Source organism: Chiroxiphia lanceolata, chromosome 7, assembly GCF_009829145.1.
Source record: "Chiroxiphia lanceolata isolate bChiLan1 chromosome 7, bChiLan1.pri, whole genome shotgun sequence".
Taxonomy (NCBI): Eukaryota; Metazoa; Chordata; class Aves; order Passeriformes; family Pipridae; genus Chiroxiphia; species Chiroxiphia lanceolata.
The window spans coordinates 35,873,927-35,900,447 of NC_045643.1; the positions used below are offsets into that span (position 1 = coordinate 35,873,927).

Here is a 26,521-nt window from a genome sequence, read left to right on the forward strand (position 1 = left end):
CCGTTTGTGTTTATGCTTTTGTACATTTGAAGAGGAAGTTTAGGCATTCCTTGATCCATAGAGATTGCTTTTCTTCCTTTTCTTTCCTTTGATTCCGCTTGCCTAATAATAATGGGCATTATCTTATATCCATATTTAATTTTATTATGTCACTCGCATTTCAAGAAAAGGATGTTCTTTTCAAACATTGTAATGCATTTAGTATTTCACTAGTCATCAGTTAAATCAATTTTTCCCTTTATTGGATCTGAATTATAAATCAACTAGTCATTGTATGGGATACTGTATATGAATGTACAGTATATCATTATGATGTATCCTATAATAATGTCTCTTAGACATGAAAACTAAAGATGGTGGTTTAAAGTGCTGAGAGAGAAAAAATTGGAAACATCTGTTAGTAGGAAGTAGAGAAGACTTTTCATTAAAGTTTGTCAAGTGTATTTGATAGGAAGAACACACTGGGCTGTATTCTGCCACCCCTTACATACATCCACCCCAGTACCCAGCTTGCTTTTTCTGTCTTGTGTAGAAAACCCAATATTATCAGAGACACTGAAAAGCCAGCTCTCTACTTTGGTACAGCAGCTCAAGAAATCTGAGATCTGGGGCAGAAGGAGGATTCACAAATTCTAAGGAAAAGGAGATAGAACATATTACGTTACAGTCAGTGTCTTTGTTGATGCAGGGGTAATGACAGCTGTGTTGCACTTATATTGAGTATGTCAGCAAGCTCCCGTGGAAGAAGTGGTGTGGGACAGTTTTGGGCAAAAGCTCTTTTATTTCCAGTTATCCACTACTTGCAAGAAGAGGAAGTCTTAAAAAAAAAAAAAAAGCAAACAAAAAAAACCAAACAAAAAACTGAGGAATGCAAAGATAAGTTGTTTGGAGGCATCTAGTTAGCAGATATCACCACCCAAGCTACTGTGAACAAGCTGGGGAAAAAAAAGAAAAGAAAAAGAAAACAGGAAAAATGGCTTAAAACTTCCGGGATGGTGTATTTTAGCTGAATTTTACAGAAACCCATTTAAGCAGACAAGGGCTGTCTACTTAAGGGAGCTCCACCAAGGCCATTTCATATGTACAAGAGGGACAACTCTTTGTGCTGGTGTCCACAGCAGGGATTTTGGCGGTGCCAAACTGATGGGTTACAGCTCTGTCTCTGTAAACCCCACCAGGGTGCAGCTGCTGCCAGCATCACCTCGTGGCTTTGTCCTAGGGCTGGAAGTGGAGCCACAGTAGTTCCATGCTCATCTCATCCATATATCATTTTTGCACACTACCAAAGGCACGTCTGCACGTCCACTTGTGTGTGCTTCTCACTTTATGACTACTTAGGCACAAGGTGAAATACCTTCTGCATCCCTTGAAGAGCACCCACAGCGCAGACCCCTCATCTCTTCTCTGGCTGGTGCAACAGTTTAAAAGCCAATATCTCACCTTGCCTTTGCAATTTTTTCCAATTTCTCCCTGCTCCCAGCGGTCTCCAAGCCCCACCGTTTCCATCATGATTTACAGAACTATAAAATCAGACACAGCAGTTGCAGGGCCCAGTGTGAATTACCCCCCGAGTCAATAGAAAACAGAATATTGCTTATTGATTTGGTCCAGCCTGTTGTGTGGTCGATGGAGAACAAACTAATACAAATAAAATGAATCAATTGGAAGCTGGCTGTGGACCTCGGTGAGTCACATGAAGTAGGTTTCTGATATCCTTTATCATCACGCACAGCCAGTGAAACAAGGGTGCTACTGTCTTCTGCTGGCGCAGGGAGTTACCTCAGGCTATACTGAAAAATGCTTTTTTCTTATTTTTAGACCTGAATCAGCCCATGCCAGTAAATGTATTCTTGTGAATACAGATCCTACTTTGTTGTAATGCCCATGGGAAGGCAGTAGTGTAACCTGTTTGGATGCAGCTGCAGACCACCTGTAGAGAAAGTCAAATTAGGGAGAGACCCCACTGTTCTTTGCATTAATGCTTTTTGTGTTGTGGTCTGACACCCCCCTCCCTCCCCCTTCGATGTATCTCTCTCAACTGGGGAGATGGAGAGCACATTTTAAGACCTTCTGTCCCTTTAAAGCATCTTGTGGTTGAAAGAAGATTTGAAAGACTGTAAAATCTCCCCAGTCACCAATGAGCAATGGTGCACAAAGAACCTTAACACTTTTAGAATGACTTTTTGTCCTGGTCTTCTTGCAGGTTTGAGAGGTGTTGGGTTTGTGGAGAGGGAGTTGTTTCCTTCTGTTCTTAAAGGGCACATTTATACCTTCCTCAAGTAACCTGCATGTTAGGGGAATCTTCTAGTTCTGGAATGGAAAAGTGGTTGTCAAGAAGTAAAGCCCTAACTTGCCACACTTTTTGTCCCATTGTTTCTAAACAAAAGATGACCAAACAAAGGGAAATAGCACAAGTCTAAGTGAAGTGCCTGTGTATCCTGAATATCTCACTGATCTCGCTTAATGACACTGGAACACCCTTCATCTACAGATTTGTCTGTGTTCAGGACAGAGGGTTAGTTAGGCATGTAAATAACTGGTTTGAGATTATATGTCCTTGAAAAGAGAAGTAATTTTAGTTAGCTCTCCTGTTATCTCAGCTGCAGCTGCCTAACCACTCCTAGTGTCTGTAGCTTCTCAGCAGATTAAGCTTTTATTCATTTACCAGGTAGTATTTTGTTACATAGAGTTGTAACATTCTACCTTATGTCACACAAAAGCTGTCTGCAATGAAAATTTCATGTCATTTCTTCTTTTCACCCCATTTCTTCACAGATGAATCCCACTGTTTTACTAATCGTTGACGTACTAGTTAACACAGGCAGAGTTTGTAGATGGAGGTAATGTCATCAAGCGTTGCCTCATTTTAAATTCCTTCCTATCGCTGGTGATATCAATGTTCACTGCAAAGACACTGATGATACTGAATTTAATTGGTATTTATGTGTAGGGTCATGTGTACTCTCGAAGAAGTTTCTGTGTAACTTTTCCCTAATTGAAATTAGATTGAAGTGTTGCTGTGTACACTGCGACTTAATGGTGACAACGTTGAGCCAGCTTCGGAGCTCAGATGCATGGCACGCATCCCAAGAAATCTGCTATGATGCTCCCACATACATCTATGCATATTTTTATGGTACAAGAGACATAAGGTGTGGAAAAGGAGCAGTCTCTTTAAGGGGGATGTGGCAACCCTATCTGCCAGTCATCTTGCCTCTGCTGTTCTATTCCTTTTACAGCCATTCTGCCTCGCCGGTATCTATAACATCTTTACATATGTGTTTAATGGCTGCACAGTGATTAAAACCCATGGGTTTTAATGAGAGGACATAAGAGGAATGTCCTGGTAGCACTGGTTTAATGTGGAAGCGCTTTTGGTCCGATTTGGGGTTGGATTTCTCAACATTTTTCATTCTAAATGACATATTTTATAAGACCAACATGGTCCGCAGACCATTTTGGGACTCAGTCTGAGGCTCACAGCTGCTGTGCAATGTGAGGGACCACTGCTGATATTGGCTACAATGAAATCTCACCATTAAATAGCTGCAGCACCAATATTTTGACTCCAGAGCAGTGCACCCTCTCCTCTGCAACGCATGCGTAGAGTATGGAAAAGTGACTTCTCACTGGTACAAGTGTTTTGACTGGGAGTTTAATTTATAGCAGCTCATAGAATTGCAGTGTGTAATAAGTGATGTCCTTGAACATTTTTCATGTGCTTCTAAGTGACTCTTTAAAAAACATTGGTTTCCCTTGTAAAAATCATTAAACTTGTTAAGGAAGAAGTAGTAGTGTGGGTTAGTAATCATCCCAGTGCTTTACATACTAGTGGATAATTAGCAGCATGAATAAATTAAATACATTTCAGGTATAAAGTTGAGGAAAATCACCAAATATTAGCAAAACTGCAAAATCGAACTACTTTGTGTCGCATGCTATTTTAATGACTGCGGTTTAAAAATGTGCATAATTCCAAAGAGATCACATGTTTCACATAATAAAAATTACTGTGACATAAAATATATATTTTCTTAAAAAGTACTTGTAATATCAAAAGGACTGTGAAGTATTAGCCATTTAATACAAATTTATCTTTTCTTGCAGATGATTACATTTTCATTTTAATTGCTCACATTTCCCGTTCTGATCTTAATGTTTTATAGTAGTGAAGACATGCCACAAAGAATGAAAAAAAAAGATTTTATTTGTTAGCTAACAGTCTTCAGAAGTCCTAATTTGGCCAATGTGTTCTGCTGCAAAGTCTTGGAATGCTGTCTTGCAGTTTCAAAAGTGATCTTATTTGGCTTCCCAGAAACTATTATGCCTGGAGGATGCCATGAGAACAAGGGCTGCCTTGTTAACAAGTAGAAAACTCTCAAAAACAAGATAGGATCCTGATATAAATCATAATTTAGATGCACAGAGCTATGTTCACAACCACAGTAATGTAATTCATTTACATCTAGTTATTACTTATCTCCACCCGAACTCCGAAGTTCAGGAATGCAGCTGCCTTGTGCCTTGTGACTCGTGGGGGTTAGGGAAGAATGACATCACCAAATTTAAGCACATTACCATGCTGACATAGTGGCACCTTGTTTTCCCTTCCACAGATAGAGTGGGGATTGTGTGCTACCCCCCATTCTCCCAAAGAATACCTTTCTTCCCCTTTCAAGCAGCTGCTCTGTGAAGGGTTGCAAATGTCACTTCAACTAATGATGAATGATGCTTGACCCTTGGACCTGTTACTATGAATTTTATGCAATGCTAAATTAATATGAAAGATCTCTGCTAGAAGACTTCAGCTATTATGCATGCAGCATAAATGATATGTTAAACAATCCAAATTTTTTTCTCATAACCATGGCAAAATGCAGAGCTGCTTTAACGTTCTGATGTGTATTTCCACTTCAGATTAGTATCTTTTTCGTTCGAAAAATATTTTTGGTAAGCAAATCAGTTTGCGAAAAACATTGTCAAAAGGGCAACTGGCCCACATGTCTTTGTTGTTCACGTTTGAATATAATTAATTATGTAAAGCAATACTTAGTGGGAGCTTAACAATTAGTAGGATCTGTCAAATAGTCACACGGAAATTACTAACTAATTGAACTACTGGTCTTTTATTGTTTCAGGAAGCAGGACAGAGTGTCATTCTTTTATCTCTTAAATTCATTATTATTGCATATCACATTTTTTGAGCAGTATATGCTTCCTAATAGATTGATACATAAATAAACCTCCCGGTAATGTCACAGTGGGCAAAACTGTTTGAAATAAAAACACCTGGTTTAATTACTATTCAGATTCATGCTGTTAAAAAATGATAATCCTCTTGCAGCTATATGACATTTTTGAAGCTTTGAATTTCCATCTGTATCTTATATTATGATGTTTCAGGATTGTCGTGAGTTAATTATGTTAACTTTGGAAACATTGCTTGCATTTAGAATGAAAAACTTCAGCTTAAATAGCCAGGAAAGCAGATGTTATCTTTCTTGTCAACTGCTTTGTTGTATGATGCCTTGAAACTTTTTTATAAGATTCTGTATCCAAAAGAAAGTATAAATCTCCATTTATTTGAAATTTTGCTCTAATCTAATCAATATTTTAATATATTTCTCACGGGAGGGACCTGAATGCATCTCAAGGAACCAAAGACGTGAAAATCTCTTATTTTATGTTGAAATCCTCTTGTTATTACAAGTCCATTTACAAGACTAATTTGTAGAACAGGAAAAATCCATGTACTGTAAAGTTTAAAAATTGTTTCAAAGCGTACCTCTGCCCTCGTGTAATATACACCTGTAAGCTTAGGTGGAATAGGAGGAGTTGGAATCATTACAATTAGAATACACTTCCAGATAAACCCTGGAAAAAGGGAAAGGTAGGAACAAATCTGTGTTAGGTTCTACCACGCAGCAAATGAAAGTGCAGAACACGGATGTGTGCACGAGATGGAGGGAAAGGTGTGAGCTTAGAAAGGATTTGGTGGATGCAGGAGACGCTGCTGTCTCCTCCTTCCACGTGAGACTGTGAGGAGTGTGTGGGAAATGGAAAACATACCATGAGTCACCCGAATTTCATCGCACCCCTTCTCTGCCAAGGAGGAACCACAAACACTGCCAAGCGTGTTTACATGTGCCCTGGGGTATTTATGCATCTCCTGAGGCTCAGTGAGAGAAGGTGCGGAGTTGCATGTGGAATTGCATGTGGCAGGGTAGATGGAGATATTGTTTTAAGCCCACAGTGATCCCCAAATTCCATCTTTTTGATTAAAAAGACCTGGGCAAGGTCTCAAATGTTACTGTGTATGCAGCTCCTCGTCCCACTGGTCACGCGATTACACAGATTTCATGAACGTAGGTTTGATCAGACACTTAGATCTTCCATATTTTCAAAAGCATCATGTTCCTTGAAAACCAGCTATTTTCATTGTCACAAAGACGTCAAAGTTTGTAAGCCCTGTGCAAGACAAGCAGAAATGTGCAGGACAACTCATGCCTGGATCAAGATACGATCCACTGGTGTGTCTTCAGAATGGAAGTGTCTCTAAAGTTGAAGAATTCATATGAAAAAAGTGCACTTAGCAAGAATCTTCCCTATTCTGGGTAACATGTGATTCTCAAAATGCATAAAAATATTTGAAAATTCATGTTATTATTAGCACTATTATTATCAAAGGACATTTCGTTAACATTTGAAAGTCCTTCAGTGCACTTGAAGATATATTTGTTTTAGCAACTTACATAATCCCCTCCTGTTTAAAGTTTTGTTTTAAACACATACAATTATCATCTCATATGCCCTGATTCAGTAAGCACTTAGAAGCATTCCTATCTTTAACAGCATAGCTAGTCCTGCTAATATCCAGGGAACGGAATTAGAGCTTCAGATATTAGCAAAAAGTAATGCAAATGTGAATTAAGCAACATGGTTTTGAAGTAAGTTGACTGAGGACTTTTTATTTCTTAGACTGAACGCAAAAGTTTGACAAAAAATAAAAAAATCAAAGCGAGCATTACTGATATTAATAATTATTTTAAAAGTATATAAAGATGAATAATTTAGGCTGGAAACTAGGAGGAATTAGGCACTGAAATAACCTTCCAGTAAGGACTGTGAAGAAAAATCCTTATGCTTTGAGGCAGAACCATCAGCAAAAAAAAATATATATAAACATATTTAGAAATGTCCATATGTGTGTGTGTATATATATATACACATATATATCTGGACAGATAGAATAAGCATAGTATTATTAACAGGTTTTAGCATGTAAGTCACATTGATTAAATTAGATGAAGTTACCTGCATTGAAAAATGTATCTATTTCCAAGGTAATAGAATTTAAATTTATATCAAATTTATATTCCTACCTAGTGTAACTTTCCATGCAGACAAACCAGCATCTACTTTGGGATTTTGCTATGGAAAACTCTTACCACTTCATGTCTGTACAGGAACCTACATGACATGAAGTGATATTCTCTGTTCACTGTATAGTTGATAGCAAATTGCCATATTAGGTAACATTTTCAGCCAAATTTTCATGAACTGAACCAGGGGAGGTGAAGCCTGTATTACTCTTATGACCCAAACACAGACCTGGCTTCTCTGGCTTGGGTTTTTCGAGAAAATTCACTTTATTGCTAATAAAGAGAATAAGTAATTCCTAAAGGCAAGGTGCAAATGTGAAAGTGTGAGTTTGAAAGTGCTTAACAAAACTGCCCTTTCTTTTTGAATAACTTGAATAAAGTGTCTAAATGACCTCTTCCGAACCAGAAGAGAATATAGAGAAGAAATTAAGCTTTATTGGTAAATTAAAGCCCAAATCCCATGGTTGATGAGAGATATGGTCCGTTTGAAATAGTTACAGTTTCAGACTTTCTCTTCTACAATCAGCGGGTGGAGACCAACATAATCCAATTAATTGTAATTCCCTTTTGTGGCACTGGTACAGTGGTGAATGATATAGTAAGTCCATTGAAGTCTTATCTCTGGTCAGATAATCCAAATGGATTCATATTATGAAATAGTCCTTTATAAAAGTTCTGATGAACAGAAGTGTTTTGACTTTAGTGAACTGAAAGATAAATGCTGTACAAAATAAAATGTTTTGTCCTTGACATTTGCAGGGTTTGTGTGTACCTGATTCCATGTAAGGATACTTCTTTCAGCTGGTCTATTTCAAAGAGCCCTTTCATTAAGAAATAAAAATCTAGAATTTGTTCTCTGGACATTCTACAAACCTGTGTGTAGGAACAGAGATTTATACATGTGGTTAATCTTTATTCTTGGAAATACTCCTATTAAAATAAATGAAATTACAGATATAAGGAATATAGGAATAACATTTTGAGAATTGTTTAGTTTTCTATTTTTCTAATAAAATGATAAACTAATACTTCATTGATAATCCTTACAGCTGTGAACAAGCCATATATGTATGTTCCTTTGCAGTATTCCAAGAGGACTAGGGGAATTGCTTAATTTTAGCTTAAGCTTTGATCTATTTACATTTGGAAGTCATTTACATAAAGGAAGTTATAATGATCTTTATTGTTTTGTTAATTATTTCCTTTGATTATTGAAACTCACTCACTGAGGCACAAGCTTATTGTTACTGGGGTCAGTCCCAATAAGATATTTGGCTGCGTGCAACAAGTCAGGATTGGGTGGTATTCTTGCTTTTTGAATTGTTTTCATGCAGACCCTTTCAGCTTAACAATCACTGGAGACAGGACTGATTTAATGCACCAGTTGTCTGAGCCTGTGCTTCATATTTTGTATTTCTCCTTTCCTTTAAAGTTTTCCATAGCAAGCCCACGCTACGACAGGAGTGTTTTTGCTTGTAGCATGTTGAAATCTCATATTTACTAAAGGATACTGAGATGCCATTTGTGGAAGACAACACACTAGACCATATATTGAGGTCAGATCTGTGCAGAGTGTCTCAAAAATAGTCTTTTCCTTTTTTATTTTTTTTTCCCCCTTAAAGTGGTTGAAATTTAATACAAAGAATTTTTTACCCTTTGGGGTGCATTACATATGAAATAATTTATGACCCATGAATCACAAGAAGGCAGTGAATTAGGTTTCAGATAAGTCTGCCAAATATTACAAAACATTGTGTACAGATTTTTGGACTATGAAAAGTCTTTTGACAAGAATGGAAATAGAAGCAGTGTTAGAAACAGCAAGAAAGGGAAGAACAGAAGAGCTATATGACAGAATCCTAAAGTATTCTGAGTTAGTAGCACAATTAAAAAGATATGAATATGAACATATTTTTGAAGTATGAAAATGGGACAGAGAGTCATTGTCCAATTCCTCTCTGTATTAGATCTTGAGAGCCTTCAATTTATTTAAAATGTAGATTTGTGGACGCTGGTACACATAATTCTGATAAAAGATATGACTGTAAATGGGGAAGGAAAAAAAAGAGAAAACCTCTAAAATTAGATTGCAGAGAAGCTTACTGGAGAGCAATTACACAATAAAAAAAATGTTAATAACAAATTTGAAGTCGGGAGATATTTACCTTCCTAATGTATGTATACACAACATACAAAACTAAGAGAGAAAGATCAAGTCGAACACAGAATTCAGAATGGACTTTTGCCTTTGTGTGTCCTGAAAAGTAAGTCTCTGATCTAGGCAAGTGTTTAGTGTTTGTGTTCTGCAGTCATTAGTCTGGATCAGAAGAGTGAAGAATAAACAGAAAGAAGAAAATAAAGTGTGCTTTAACTATGAGGAAAAAGTTGAAGTTAATGCTCAACAGCTAAGTAGAGAGAATTAGATAGAGGACAGAATCTTACCACCGTAAGACAAATGTAATTTCCCCTCTGCATAGGCATTTTACTTCTATGAGTTGCAGAAATTCTGCCAAGCCCCTTCCTTGTGCTCAGGCAGCCTTGGTGCTCCAAGGCTGAAAAAACTCCTCAGTGGGAGTGTAGGAGCCGGGTGGGAGTTCCTCTGTGCCCTTTCCTCATCCCTTTCTTTAAGCCCCTGGGGGTATCTGACTATTTCTTTGGCCCGAAATGAAGGAGTATTCTGACCCTGCAGGTCTCAGTTGCTCAGACTGTGTCTGCCTGCTCCTACTCTTTGTTTACAAGTCACCTCCAAGCTAGTCTGGCAGAAGTATGTTGATCTGTAAACAGGTGGTCTACTTGTTCTTAGGGAGCTCTCAGCTGCATTTTGAGGGGATGTATTCTATATTTAAAATCATTCCTTTTCCCATACGGAATAGTTGATTCAGCTAAATTTAATGAATTTTGAAAGTACTTATAATAATAATCCAATTACAGCAATTATTTCTTCAGATCACAATGATAGAATATGCTAAGTCAAAACTAATATCTCTGCCATCTAAGCTGCAGCAGGTATTAGCAGTGAATAACATATGAGTATCTTCGTGAGGATACCTGTTTCTGGCTGCCAAAAGAATTGTCCTTTCAGTACCACTGCATATTTTTTTGCTTCCAGTTTCAAACAGCATCTATAGCACAGAAATTTCTGCAACTCCATGGCACCATCTGACCACTTTTCTAAACCTTTGAACTCCTCAAATGCCTCCATGATGTACCATTCCTGAACTCCTCAAATGCTCTGAGTCTTTTTCACAGAAACAATGAGATAGTTCATCCCTCTCTTACTCTCTGGACTTTGTGGAATTATATGAGGATGAATATGACCCAGTGTGCCCATGTACAGAAATCTTTTCTGTTTGTGGCTCAGACTGAGATTTAAGTTAGCAATACTTGGTTGTTCCAGCATGCCCCCAGGTCAGAGAACTGTCATTCCAGAGGACTGGAATAAGCAGCAGTCTGGATGCACATAGAGATATTCTACATTTTAGCTTAAGTTGTTCGGTAATTTGTGCCTGGGCTCCGTGGAAATGGGCACTCCAGTAAAAAAACACATTCTCAGGCATTGTAACATCACAGCTTAAATTTTCTGTTAAAAGGGCATGGCAGGTTCCTCTAGCAGAGGAGGAGTAATGCACACAAGCTTTCTTTTGCTGACTATATCCTTGATAATTCATCACCAGTAGCATTGGATGGATTCAGTAGAAGCTGCTTAGAAATCCATGGTAGACAAAATTTGATGACTTGCTTAGCTGACAGTTTCTTTGATTTGTTTAAACACTCTTGGAAGTGAGGGACCATGCATCAAGTGCAGGAAGGACACTGGAGCTTTCAAAACTAGCAAGGGAGAGAGGAAGAACTCCGAAAAATCAGGCTTAATGAGCAAAGTATGGATGAGCAAACAGTATAGGTTTTTTTGCTGTACTGTTTGATCAAAGTTCCAGGGGTTTTATGCACTTTGGAGGCTCTGTATAAACTGCAATGGCAGGACAGGATTCACTGCAGGGGAGGAAACTCAAAATCATGTGCTGCATTGCTAAAGGTTTGAGCTCCTTGTCATGTGATGAGCAAGAGCCTTCACCACCTCACAGCATCCCATTGCTGCCATGTCTCCTGACATCCCTGTGCTCTAGTGCTGCTCTAAATTGAGTGTGATCACTTTGAAAGAAGCTGCTTGCCCCAAGAAGGCTGCTGTGTCTGTGCACTACTGATCAGAGAAGCTGTGTCTCGTAAAATGCAGGTACAGCTATTGAACACACACACCTCTCAGTGTACAAATTAATGTTTTTGCTGTCAGTCATGGGAACAGCTCTCACAAAGGGATTTCATGATGAAGGAGTGCTTCACTAGCTGATGCAAGTGGAGAAATTTCTCCCAAATCTGCCCTTTCATTTTTTATTCATTGAAAATTTTGAATGAACAGAAAATTATTTCTGATGAATATAATCATTAAAAATAAAAAGAGGTGTCTTCAAGTTTGCGAAAGAAGGGCAATGACACTGGACAGTTTGTCTTTTACTAGTATTTGAATGACGAATTTTCTTTTTCTCTTTTAACCACAGAACTCTGTTTTGGATCTCTCAGTAGTAAAATGCCTATTGGGATGAGTGAGTCCAGGAAATTTCCCAGGCTTTCAGTCAACTGGGGATGCTTTGTGCCCACCCAGCTCTTCTGCAACCATTTTGATGTGAGGAGTATTGTATGGATTAGTTAACAGTGCTCTGCAGGACTTTCTCCAGGGGAGATCTCACTCAACAGATGCACTGGTCATTGGGATGAAAACTCCAGTGCTCTGAGGTTTCCCACGCTGGACCTGGTGGTTGATCCAACCCTGAATGCCACAGTTCAGGGAGTACAGAGGTGGCAGATGTTGCACCCAAGTGCTCCCCATGAAGGACATTGTCATCCCAGTGCTGCCATGTGCTGCCAGCAGCAGGGAAATGATGGAAAAGGCAGCAATGTCAGCAAATGGATCACAGTAAGACTCAACAAGACACATCTCACTAAAATCTTCAGAAAGTTTTCTGAGGGCACAACCTCCACAGCAGAGCAGGCATAGCTAGTTGGGTTTGCAGGAATTGCTTTTTGGGGTCACCCAAGAGCTGCAGGAATATGTAATACCCAAAGTGGAGTAGGACTTCTGAAAGGTGATGCTCTGGCATGTAGTGGCACCATGGGCAAGAGATAGTGTAGAGCTGGGAAAATACAAACTATGAATTATCTGCAAAGACAACTGAACCAGCAGTGCTCTCAAAAGACTGCATTTTGCTCCTAGAGATTTAATCTACATACCAGGCAGGTATGTGGTTAGAGGAACCACATCCATTTTCTCTCAAAACTGAGCTCTCTGTTCAGCTTTGGTTGATTTTCTTATTTTCTTTTTTTTTTTTTTCTCTCTTTAGCTGATCTTTCCATAGATTACTTTCTTCCTTTTTGAACAAGGATAACCCCAGGATGGTACATTTAAACCAAAGCTGAACTCCTGTTTGGTTCTACTGCAGACATTGCAAGTCCCATTAAAAATGTGTATTGTTGAAAAGGCTGATTTACTAAGAATAAAAACACAGTAAAACACATATTCCCTTCACAAATGTATTGTATATCAATTTTTATAAAAATAATAACCTTGACAAGTGCCCACACTATTTTTTTTCCCTTAATGTGGTCTTTATATTTTCAGCCCGAGTATTAGCATAAATTTTATGGGATTTTCTGGGCATATTTGTGTCTGTATCTAAGATATATGATATCAACTGGCAGTGATGGTTGAACTAATCAAATACTACTGACAAGTTAAAGCAAATTTTTAGGACTGTGAGATTTTGAGCATCTTCCCAGATACAGTGTCTCCTGACTGAAAGCAGTCCTTGACTGTCAAGTTTAAATACCAGATTTGGGACTTAATCTTTATATAAGCAAAACACCCCAATAAGAAATATGTCTGAGTAAAGCCAAAAAGTCAGGTCCTCCCCTTAAGCCCAGCCTGAAGTGTGTGTGTCTGTGTGTGTGTGTGTGTGTGTGTGTGTTTGTTTATGGCCCTATTGCCATGGTATGTGAGAGATTCCAACCAGTGGGAACCAACAGAGTGTCTTACACTGAATGGACTCCTATTTTCTTTTCCTTTTTTTTTTTTTTTTACTTGGCATTTGTTCCTTCTAGCAAACATTTTTAAAAACTCTCTTATTGCTAGAGGGAAAATTGACACCCTTTGCTTTCACGATGATACATTCCTAACACGTTTCCTTGAAGAGCTGGAAATGGTGCAAAAATCTGGTAAGATAAGTCCCTATAAAGCCTTAGAAGTCAAGCATTCCACTTTAGACATTTAAGACAAATGCATGGCAAAAACAAGTTGTGTTTCTTTTTTTTTTTTTTTAAGGTTTCTACTTAAAGTTCTGTGCCAAAGCTACAGTACTTATACATTTTCTAAATGTGTTTTAAGCAATAAGTTGTACAACATTTTTAGAACATGTGTTAAGCTATTTCTCTAAGAATGAAGCTCTTAACAAAACATAAGCACTCTGCATGAGATCTTAGCAGCAAAGTGCTTAAAAGATAAAGTAAGAATTGGTACCATGGGAAGAACACCAGCTGTAGAGCACACAGGTCCATTATGAGAAGTATGGTAGTGGGTAGGGAGAAAATGATTTAATCAGGAGTAAAACCAATTTTATTATAAGGGCACGCAGGGGGTGTGGCACCATAGTGAGAGGGACATTTCAAAATATCTGACAGATTTCAACAATGTGAAAACCCACCCTGTTCTTTAAAGTGACAGTAAACCCCATCAGGTCTCTCTTTTTGATGCTATTGTTAACAGTTGACTGTTTAAAGCTGGCCTGCTAAGATGCTGTCGATCTAGTTCAATAGTGTGTGGCAAAATAAAAGGCTAATTGTTGAAATACGATCAATCAAATATGATCTCAGAGTCTAAAGAAGATCCCCTCTGGTAACTCATTTGAGATCAAATCATTACTTTTATGATTGAGGTAATTGAATGGGAAAAAAAGAAAGAAAGGGAAAAAAAAAAAAAAAGAGGCTTGAAACCAAAGAAGCAAACAAGACATCTAAATGAAATGCACAAGTCTGCCTTTGTTCCAGCTTTGTCTCACATTTCTCCAAGTTAAGGAATTGGGTCCATTCCTTTATTTGTAAACATTTCCTGAATCTAGAAATTTTGAAAGCATTTTATAACACTTATTAAATAGAAGTTGAAAGATGACTCCATTTTGAATAAGATTTTCTGCCCAAAAGTAAACTCCACGGTGAGAAAACCGTTGCGTTAAAGTACTGGGATCCGGAATTGTGGGTGTCCATGTGTCTCCTACAATTTTAGCATTTTGTTTAACAACAGTTCAATAAAGAGGCTGCTCTTGAAACCAGCTGAACTGCTAAACATGAAATTTCAGTGACATTTAGTAAAACATTTCAGGACTATGTTGCTTCAAATTAAATTTGTTCAGCAGTTTTCATGGTTGGCCCTCGATTTGCATTGAGACTGAAAATTTCTAGAAGAGAGAATCATAGCACATGGGAAAGAAAAGAAAACTCCATTTTCGGAGTAACAAAACTTGGAGTAAGTGTGTGTCATTTTAATTTGGACTAATAAGGATTTGCACTTTCCTCGAGTTTTATAGGGATTATGATCTCATTGTTTATTATGTTCTAACAGTATCACACTCCTAGAATTAAAAAGAGAAAAAAAAAAGACAAACCCAAAGAAAAATAAAATAATCACCCAATCTTGTTTTATTTTTATTAGAAACTCTATTTTAGCATTTAGTTTCTTTTATATTTAAATTCCTTAGCTCAGTCAAGCTTCAAAAGAAAACATTTTTTTTTGTTTGCAAAACAGTTTTGGAGGCACTTGTGGTTTGTCTTTAGTGTGTTATCATTTTTGACAGCTTTGCATAGCCTAGGTAGGCCAACAGGGGTCTGTCTAATATTGTTGCTGGGCAAATCTTCCTCCCAGAGATGAAAACCAAACAAAATATTTTTGAAGCAGTAAGAAGGAATTAATATCCTTTCTCTCACAGTCCTCTATTCCTTGCTGACATTACATTCAGGCAAGGAAAAAAAAAAAAAAAAAGGAGAGAGGAGAAAAGCGTTACCCATTATTCCCTTGTACATAGCAAGGCTAACACATGTAAAGCAATAACTCATTTTCTATTGCCATGTTTAGCATATGTCTCCTGTTGGCTCAGCAAGGCCTTTAGGCCGGTCCCTTGAGCCGTCCATCGTTGGCAACTCTTAGCCCCTCGGCCTCAAAACCAAATAGCTTTGAATCATGTTGAGCTGTGATGCTAATTTTCATACTGATGCATTATGGGAATAAATGTATCTGACATACTGTGTCAATGGTGCTGTCTCTTTGTGTCTCTTGTTTTTTTGTTAGCTGCATTCCTACAGATGGTATTCCATTGAAAATGTTCTCTTCCTAAAAAAAAAAAAAAAAAAAAGAAGGAAAAAAAAAAAAAACATGCACAGCACCAAACCTCTAGGTGCAGAAGGCTGTTAACGGTTGCTGATGATAGTAGGCAAACATTAACATAATAATTAGTGTCTTGTAATTGTTTCATTAAAACCAGTTGTTCCATTTCTCCTCGTGTTTTCCCAGAAGAGAAGCTGAATTTGGACGACAGCCAGTGGGAGGACATCCACGTTGTCACCGGAGCACTCAAGATGTTTTTCAGAGAGCTGCCTGAGCCACTGTTCCCATACTGCTTCTTTGAACAGTTTGTGGAGGCGATAAGTAAGTACATCAGATACAGCAGGAGCTCGTGAAATAGCCTGTTATATAAAAATAATAATAAACTTAAAAATAGAAGAACAGAGGCATCTCAAATCTGACTTACCTTCCATTATCCGTGATCCTGCCTTTTTATTGTTTTTGACTGCCTTTTATCTCCTACAGCGTTTAGGTATTTAACTGGAAAGAAGAAAAAAAAAATCAAATTATTGATCTATAAATTTTGTCTATGTGATTTAACTGTAGTGCCTAAAATGGTTTAGGAAAGGAATTAAAATGTGTATGTATTCAAAATATGCTAGGCTGATAATCCATATATCCCCAAACACAAGAGAGAGACTAATAATTGTGAATCATGTTAGAAGGGGCTGTCTTTATGTTAATCAGAATGAAATGCGTGTGTTTTGTTCCACAAGGTTGCAGACTCTTGCCTTGCAGTGATCACAAAAAGAATGCAAAAACATTCATGTTCTCATTTTCATATCTACCTTTGCTTGATTATTATTTTTTTTTGTCAAAAGTTGGCAGGCAGAAAAAGTATTTTCAAAGTCCCAGGCATTTATTCTGCTCCACGTCTCTGTGGTTTGTGTGCTGCAAACCCACTCTGTATTTAATATATGCAGGTGCATTTTGTGAAACTGTGTCAGCTTGGAAAAACTTGACAAAAAACCAGAGCGATTTGGGGGTTTAGTCCTGTTGGGAAGGGAAGAGGGGGAGAGGGATAGCTTAAAGGGAAAAAGCCTAGTAGGCGATTAATTAAAGATCCAGTAGAGAAAACTGTCTAGGAAAAAAAAGCAAACCCAACAAAGTACTCAGAGGTCTGATTTCTGAGTGATGGGCACACGTATTTGCCATTGCTGTTAATGAGAGTTGGGTGTGCACATGCGCAGCTGCCGGGGAATACAGAACCCTTAATGCCCAGCTCACTTTGATTTTGTATTCATAAGAGCCTTTAGTTCAACCAAAGCTTTTCAAGACCCAGCATCAGATATAACGAGGTTAAATGCATCTCACAAGATCCTTCCCTGCTCGGTTATTCAGAGGTGCAGTGCAGTTAAATGCATGGTGCAAAAGGAATGCATTCCCTGAAAGTTTACTCCTGGCAGCTCACTTTCTTCTCCTTTCGAAGGAAGTCAGGTGGGGAACATCATCTCTCAAATTTAAGTTCCTGCTGCACAGTGTCTGCAGCGCTAAGAGGGGAAAAAACAATAAAGAGTTTCTTACTGCTCAGCTTCAGCTTTTTTGATGCATTGGGACAAGTTGTTCACTGAAGCACCAGCTCCTGAACATGTCCCTCAGCTGGTTCTCCATCCACCTGCTCTGTCTTCTTGGAAAGAAGGAGGTGTGGTGTCCTCAGTGGATGAAGCCAGTTCATGGAGCACAGCTGGCGTGTCATCCACATCTCTTCTTGTGCACCTAATTCTACAGTCAGCTGTTCAACACCCATCCTCTGATGTTATCACCTTCTCTTCCTGATAATCCAACATCATACTGGTCTTCTGGGGCTAAGTAGAGTCTTCCTCCCCCTTACCCCTGCTTTTATTGCCCACTGGCACATCCTTTGCCTGTGCAAACACTATTATACTCTGAAGAATGTTATCAGGACACCATGATCTCGTTCCTGGTGATGTCTTCTACTCATCCTCTCTGCTAGTATCCAAGTCAGAGTGATTTGAAATCTGTTGGTGGCCCCATGGGGAGGTTTTTGATAGTAAAAATACCAGGTATTTTTACTTGGTGGTCATGGACTTGCGAATTAAGAGTTTGAAATCATGTCGGAAAGAATCTGTCTACTAAAGCATTAATATTCATGAGTGAGAAATTAATGTCCCTTTCTGCTATTTGAACTATTATTAATTCTTATTATGATTTTGAGAGCCATTATACACATTGATAGGCTAATGAACAGTCATTTATAGAGGGATTTTAAGACAGTTTATTCCTCAGAAGAAATGCTAGCACTCTAAGACGTGCTTCGCACTATTTCAAACCCCTAATTCTTGTTGCTTGCTTTACTGCACATCAGGGTGATTTCTACCTAATCCAACTGTCTAAAGTAATCTACGATTTCCAATCAATCTTCTCTTTATTTGGCCTTTACTGCCATAGTATCTGCAAATCTGTATTCCTATCAACTCCACTTAAAAAATGTCTACAAGCAAGAATTAGGTGTTTTCAGTGTTTTAGGAGCTTTTCTGTATGTTAATAGTCCTGAGGCAAAGCAAAAAAAATCTTTCTTCAATATCATCTCCATTGCAGATGATACTTTGGCTACTTGTGCTAATTAATTTGCCTGGTCAGTACTGAGCTGCTAGAAAATTTCCCTTCTTCTTCAAGTTGTTGAGAAAAAGGGGCTGTAGTATCTGTTTTCCAAAAATTGGAATTATTAGCATGCAAGACACAGGTGTACATTACAGTTAGAAGGAATGTTTAATAATGCCAGAAATAATCAACCTGATTCCCATACTGCCGTGGTGATTATATCCTTGGTCCAGCACTGAAGACCCCTTAGTCATAGCCTTGCATTTGTTAAGTAAGATTAAGTAGACCAAAAACCTACTTGTAGTAAGTAGTAACAAGTTGCCAATAACAGTTCTTGTGAATTTAGTAATTTAGCTAGAAGTTTCGGGAGGAATGAATATCCAGGAGGTGCCATGGACTCCTTATGCTTATGTTATTTTAAAGCTTATGTGGAAAAAGTCCATAGGAAGCTTAGTATTAATTTTCCTGGATGCTGCCATTTTAATTAACATCTCTATTATGTGCATGGGAATAAAATTTTACAGTACTGTGTGTTAGGCAAAGCACTTGCTCTCCACCTTCAATTTCCCCTATAAATAACTTTAGATATGACCATACTATTAGAACACTTCAGATATGACCAGAGTATCAGAAGATAATTCAGGGCATTATAGAATCTCAGAATTCTGCTCACTGGGCTGAAGCTGGATAATTACTGTCCACACAGCATATATCAGAGAACTTACAAACGATAAATGGAAGGCCAAAAGACCTCTGACCTAATACTAATTTTGATTCTTATGGTTTGGAAAGCAGTTTGGTTTTTTTTCAAGGACTTTGTCTAGTATTACTGGCAAGTCATTTTGTGGTATTTTGGATGAAATATGCGCTTCTAAAGTGTGCCCAAATGCTGCTATGAAGTCAGGTTCAGCCACACTTAAATTACTCAGTACCGCAAATAGTTCTATTGATTTTCTGGAAGATCAACAGACGTGGTTCAACAGATTGTCTGCAAGTAAAATTGTGCTTCATGTGAGTAAGGTGGTAGAACTGCCAATAACTGAAATACTTAATCACCTTATTTACAGAATTCAACCAGCATGGCCATACAAACTTATTCCAGGACTTTATCCACTGAAATGATAAACATCTACCCCCAAAATCTGTTAAAAAATATTAGTAGGTAAATGTGTTAGTTGATTGTAAGTCTTAATTGAAATAGCTTTCTTGAAAAGTCTCAGGCAGAAGGCATGGAAAAAAAAAAAAGAAATTCTACTACTAGTTTTCTGTGCAGCGATGTCTGATATCCGCAGAACAGGAAATATTTAAATATCCACTAGTCCTTCCAAATCTTTTCAGCTGGAGAGAACTGTATAGACAGTGCATCTGTCCAACTGCAGTTACGAAAAAACCCCACTGATATTCCACAAAGGAAAATTCCACCCAGTTCCCAAAGCTGCAACATCTGTCTCTGGTTTGGAAGGCTTGAGTTCAGGTCTTTGATTTTCTCAGCAACAGGTTGGAAAGATTACTACATTGGAAAGATTTTTTTCAATGAGGTCTAGTGATTATGCCTTCGTTTCAGTTCTTTATCTCTAATATGAATTTAAAAGGTGTCATGTAAGTACTGTAGATAAATAGGAGATTTATTGTTTAAAATGCACACATAGAGGAAGATGTGTGTATTTATATATATATATATCTGTATATATATATACTCTAAATAGAAATCCTTCTGCCAGAATTATGATTCTCCTGCAGACAGTTTTCTCAATGAATGTATCTGTTACTGCTGTGGGTTTCCCACTTGAGGCAGATGAACAGAGGAATGAGATTAATAAAAATAGTAGTGTTGAAAATCTGACTTGCAGGTTTTCAAGTGGAATCCACAACCTGATATGTCTCAGGTCTCCGTGTGAGGAACAGAAAATGTGGGATCCACATCCACCACCAGGTCTCTGGAGAAAGGTGAAGGGAGTCTACAAGAAAGGTGGAAAGAGACTTTACAAGAGCAGGTAGTGACAGGGCAAGGGGGAATGGCTTCAAAATGAGAGAGAGCAGGTTTAGATTAGACATTAGGAAGAAATTCATGCCTATGAGATTAGTGAAGCTGTAGCACTGCTTGCCAGAGAAGCTGTGGCTGCCCCATCCCTGGAAGTCTCCAAAGCCAGGTTGGATGGGGCTTGGAGCAACTTGGGATAGTGGAAGGTGTCCCTGTCCATGGCAGAGGGTGGAACTGGATGGTCTTCAAGGTCCCTTCCAACCCAAACCACTCTATGATTCTATGATTTTTAGGGCACCAGATCTCATTAGCATGTGTGGCTTCAGTCCTGGCAATTCCCCCCAGATCAATCTCCCCAGACACTTTGGCAAAGTAATGCCCTATCTCTGGAGCTCAGGCTTTGCAGCTCTGGCTGGAAAAGGAAAGGAAACATTTCTCTGCATGGGGAGAAGTAAAGCCATAGGCGTCTAAAGTTCTTCGAAGGGCACAATCACAACATCTAATTAACTTATACACCTTCAGGGATAGATGGCAACCGAATAAGTTTTTTCAGAATTTAAGTGCCTAGACACCATCTAAGGTCCACATTAGTACTCATTTAATTTTTGTTTTTCAAGATCTGGATTTTTTTTTTCTTTGATTTCTCTGATAGACCATTAACACTTTTTTCAAATTATTTCACACATATCCTTTCGATATATCAATTAGGGTCTCCTGGTGCATGCTAAGCAGAATTCTCAATGTCATTCCTATCAATCCTACAATGTTATGTGTTACCCTACTGTATGGAAACTGAAGATGGTTATTTAGCATCTTACACATGATAGAGTTTTGTATCTTTTTTGGGTAGGAAATTTGTTAGATAAAAAATTCATTACAGTTTTGCTTGTCTGTGACACTGGTCTTTACTGGTCTTGCCTGACAAAATCTATGATGTTAACACAGCAAAGCAATAAATTCATCTCCCATGGGAATAATAGACTTTTTTTAGACCCACAAAAGCTATCATTAGTTGTCAGTCCTCTCCATGTTGGTCAGTTGTCTTCATCTCCAGAATGGCTGGCATCAATATAAGGGGTTTTTTCTGGGCTTTGGCTCTAGTCCTGCTTCAGAAAGGTGCCCCAAGAACCTGCTGTCTTTGTGGCTCGAGAGAACATGTTGCAGAAACTCACATCTATCTGGGCAATAATCACGCTTCGGTCTTCAGCAGACCATAGCAAATTTTGCACTGCATAATGTAACTTTTGAAAAGTTTGCACAGAAGCTGTCTGCACCAAAATCAGGAAAAAAACCAAAAACCTGTGTCAGGAGGCAATAAACAAATCAAGTCGTCAATACATAATCATGACCAAAGAACAGAGCTACATTGGTTGAAAAAATAGTGCAGCAAGGACCTGCTCTGAACTACTATGCAGTGTTATGAAAATAGTAACTGGGAAGCAGAAAGGAAGTAAATACATTCATTTATTCTGACAGTCATAACATCCTTGTATCATCTTGGTGGAAAGTTACAAAAGATGTCTAAAGAGATTTTCAAAAGGCATCTAAAGAAACCTCACTCAAGGCTTACAAAGAACAAGGCTCAAGGCCAACTCGTCTTGGAAAGACAAGTCAGCATATTGCACTGTAAGAAATCCATGACAGTCTCTTAACATCATCACGTAATAGGTTCCTGAGAAACCAAATCTTATCAGTCTCTGGCATTATGCAAATTTCTGTCATAATCTCAATCTGTGGGCTTCGAGTCCTAATCAAACTGCCTTCAGATTCACAGTTGGCGAGCCTCCTATTGAAATTGTTTTCCTCTCCTCCATGTACTTGTCCAAGGAAGTTTTGGGGCTTGGCATGGCATCAGAAAGCCTCAATTTCATGTGAACATGGTGATTTATAAACAAATCCAAGGTCACCACAATATATTTCGCATAATTAATACATTTTTGTCCAAATAAATATCAGAAGACAGCAGAGATCAATAAAATAACATGAACAAACAAACAAAAAAAAAGCTGCGTAGAAACAAGAAGTAGTTAAAAGTCAAGGTACAACTTTTTAAAAGATCAAAAAAAAAGGAATGATTTTATGGGTAGCTTAATCTCAAGCATATCCATCCATGTAAATATGTGAATACGTGTGGTATATATACTCTTCCAAGCACAGTAACATTAAATAATAATAACAGCTCAATCACAAAGTGATACTAGATATTTTCAGTGGAGTCTGAGTAGTGTTAAATCCACTTTTGAAATATTTTTGAAATCTTATCTGGAAAGTTGTGTGAAATTCTTATTCAAGAAGGATTAACTGATATATGGAAGAGGGAAAAACCCTCACATTTTAGAAGAGATGCTAAGATGATATAGGAGAGAGAGAAACTGAAAGAGAAGACTTTTAATATAGGTGTTAATGAAATACAGATTAAAAGTGTATATGATCATCCTGAATGAAACCAATAAGTAAATGAAACAGTAAAAATTATGCAAATATATTTAAACTGTAACATTCCCAACCATATTATAACTACCATATTCTAGCATAATCTCCACTCAAATTTGAGCCAGTAAGAAAGAATATCTCCACTGAAGATGTAAATGGAGGCTGTTGTATTTGCAATAGCAGAAAACTGGTAACTAAAGAGGTTCATTCCAGGCTCTTTGTTCTCAGGAGGTGTCAAGGAACAATATGTCCTGGTAACCTCCTAGTTCTTTTTCAATGACCTTTTCTTCACAGTTGCAAACTGTTTCTGCTCAACAGCATTTTTAAATAGATCTTTTCAGGTCTGTAAGCAAGTGTTTTAGGGGAAAAAAAATAAAATTGGAGGTCATGTCTTTGAACAGATTTTTTGTTTTGAGGTGGAAACTAGCCTAACTAAAGAAATTAAGAAATGGTAAGAAATAAAGGGTATTGGAAAAGAATTAATAGGTAAGACATTTTGTCCTTTTTTTTTTTTTTTTTTTTCTTGGAAAGTTTTTATTAAGTTGCTGTAAAGGAATTGAAAACAAAATCTACACCTGAAGGTTTAGCTCCTCTGCAGGGCTTTTCTCTGTGAAGAATGCTCAGGTAACACCTGTCCATAGGGAGCCTGGTTCTAGATTGACTTTACTTTTTATGTTTCTAAACATGAACCTCTGCCTTTAAAACAAGATATATTGTGATATTTACTAATCTTTTTTTTCTGATAGCACAGAGTTCTGTTGGATTAAAAAAGAAGACAAAACTCTTAGATGTGCACCGAAATAACATTTTGATTGGATTTTCCCCTTTGTGAACTTTACCTGACACAGTGTTCCGGTGATACTGTCAAATGGACAAATATTTAAATTATATTTAATGAACAACATTTACATTTTGAGAAAAAGAGGAAACTCTGAGGAATCTCACTGAAAGGGTTATACCAGTGATGAAAATTGCCTTAATATTAAAGGGACAGAAAAACTGTTTAATTTGCTCTTATAAATATGGTGGAGGCTTTCCAATTATCATCAAAGGAAATGAAGAAGTTTTAAAGGAATCTGCACTTGGATTTTGCTGTCATGAAAAGTTTGCGTAGGAGGGACATATCCTCCCCCAGCTTAGTCTTTTTTGTTATTATAGTTATAATTTTTTTAGCATAGCAGAAATTTTATTGCGGATGCCTGGCCTGTCTCTTAACTCATGCTAATTATATTCATAATTAAATGTTAAACAAGAATTGACTAGGCCAACTGGCTTGCACAGGTGTTTGTGATATGAATGGTTTAATGCTTCCACAATAAATTATTGGATACAAATCTGCAGTAATCTACACAGTGAGAACTTTTATCAAGAACTTTGATGTACATGGAAGGTCCAGCACCGTGCTTTGAAGCTGAGGCTTTCAAATAGCACTTACAAGACAGTTTTGTGTCAAAACTGTGACTTGTCCTTGATTGCACAAGCACTGACAAGTCTGAAAGGTTTTCTTTTTCTGGGCTGTTACCTGCCATGGGCTGAAGGTGCTCAGAGCATTAATGTTTAGGGGAAGCTGGAGAAGCTGTTGGATGCTTGAAGGAAATGTCATCTGACTCACTTCAATCTGCAAAACAGTCATTTATATTTATAACTGATGACGGATTAATCACTGAGGCTCCAGTAACTATCTGTAGCTTTACCCTGATTGTTGGTTTTCAGAGGATGAAATCAAACATTTGTAAACGGAAAAAGACATAAGTTTCAGTTTATTCCTTTTATACTTACTCTTAGGATATGTGTAATTTAAATTTCACCTGTGGTTAAGGGAATCTTTTAAAGGGAAAAAGCATTGGCACAGGCTGCCCAAAGAAGTGGTGAAGTTCCCATCCCTGGAGGGATTTAAAAGATGTGTAGATGTGGCACTTGGGGATATGGTCTAGTGGTGGGCTTGGCAGTGCTGGGCTGAAGGTTGAACTTGATGATCTTAGAGGTCTTTTCCAACCTAAATAATCCTGGGATTCTATGAAAGAAAGGGCAGAAGGAAGAGGTAAGCCAACTTGAGAGTTTGTATCTGGGTTAGCATAAGTGAGACTCATGGAGAAAATCGAGCAGGAGAGAATGGTGAAAGAGAAACTGAGAAATCTGAGCAACAGCACTGGGCAGAAAAGGGTTGGGGAAAAGATAGAGAAGGAGCACTTTAGTGACTGTGACAAGATCTCTGTAACCTGGAGTGTTTGCAGGAGACAGGGGAGAGGAACTTCTCGTGAGGGTTATCTGGAGCTCTTGACAAAGTGAGAATTGGCACTCTGGGTTCGAGGGGAAAAATGTTTCACCATGCTTGTGAGTGAAGCTTCCACTTGGGGAAAGTAATAACAGGAGGAGAGGCAGCATATAATGCCCCAGTTACACAATTTCAGAGGTGCAAAAATGGAAGAAATGAGTGGGGGGAAAGTGGAAAGAGAAGACCAGGAAGGGAGGGAAAAGGACAACCTCCAAGAACAAGAGGAAGGGATACTGAAAGTCAGCACCCACGGTGCTGGGCTGTCTTCCTCTCTCCATACACCTTCCTACTATCTGAAAAGTTCTACCTTCCCAAATAACAGTAACACCACACCTCTCTGTGTGGTGGCACGTTGGATCTGAACCAGCATAATACCTTGATGTAAAGAAATAACAACTGAGTCGTTCTCTGGTCCTCATCACATGGATATTTGAAGACCTAGTACACCATCTGAACACTATTTGAAGAGTACTAGACTACTACAGCTGCAGTATTCAGAGTAGGTACTAACTTTATGGAGTACTTCTGTGCATCCTAAATGCTTCAAGCAACTGAGCTAGAAGAAAGTGCATAGCCTTAGCCTTCAGACCTAGGACTGAGAAAAAACTTTTGGATGAGAATCTTGGTAGATGGAAAATTAAGTAATAAAGGCTCTGTTTTTTCTGTGCCTTTACCCCCTAAGACCAGTAATCTGTAAGAAAGGTGTTACAGTTACTCTTTTTTTTTCCAGAAATGTTCTAGCAGTGGTTTGGTATGGAGAAAGAAAAAAGAAAATAAAAGTTCTAAAAGTTCCACAAAGTAGGCAGGCACAGAATCAAGTCACGATCCATAAAACATCCTCACAGTCTACCATAATAGCAGAAATACAGGTTTGGAAAAGGAAAATGCTGCGTTTCTAAAGGACATAAAAAAAATACAGCAATACAGCCAGAATAATAACAATAGCACTATCTACAGAGTACTCACTGAATTTCAGAGAATTTCAGAAAAAAAGTTAAGACACAGGTTCAAATCAGGCCCACATTGGGGGGTCCAAGCTCCCCTTCCCTGAAGGGCATCACTTGTCACAGGTCTGGCTGCTCAGAGTCTCTGTTTTGAGCGGATCTGTGTCTGCCACGGAAAGTGCAATTGCAAACTGAAATACTTTGGGAAAGTATTGATGTCTCAATGTGAGGGTAGTCTTGTGTTCTTACCAAGGCTGGGCCAGAGTTCAGAGTTAATAGGATTTATAATGTCTCTTGAGGGACACAAATTGTGAAAAAGTAGTGCTGGAAAACTGGGTAATGTGGCTGCGGAAAAGCATCCTTAGCAGCTGTACTCCACCAGCTGCACCAGATAACAGCTAAAAGGGAAGTCAAGTAAAGTAAGAAATAGTGTGGGAATGGAAACACTGAGTAGTGCTGCACACCCTCCTCCTAAATGGGTATCAGGGAGTGTGTGGCCCTGAG

The 26,521-nt window shown here is 38.2% G+C and overlaps 1 protein-coding gene across 1 annotated transcript in view; it reads left to right on the forward strand.

The window, feature by feature from the left end:
- ARHGAP15 (Rho GTPase activating protein 15) overlaps positions 1-26,521 on the forward strand; it is a 331,243-nt gene that overhangs the window by 252,819 nt on the left and 51,903 nt on the right. The window contains exon 12 of the mRNA XM_032693775.1: positions 15,991-16,125. Coding sequence (XP_032549666.1) covers positions 15,991-16,125 — 135 coding nt within the window. The remainder of the gene's footprint in view (positions 1-15,990; positions 16,126-26,521) is intronic.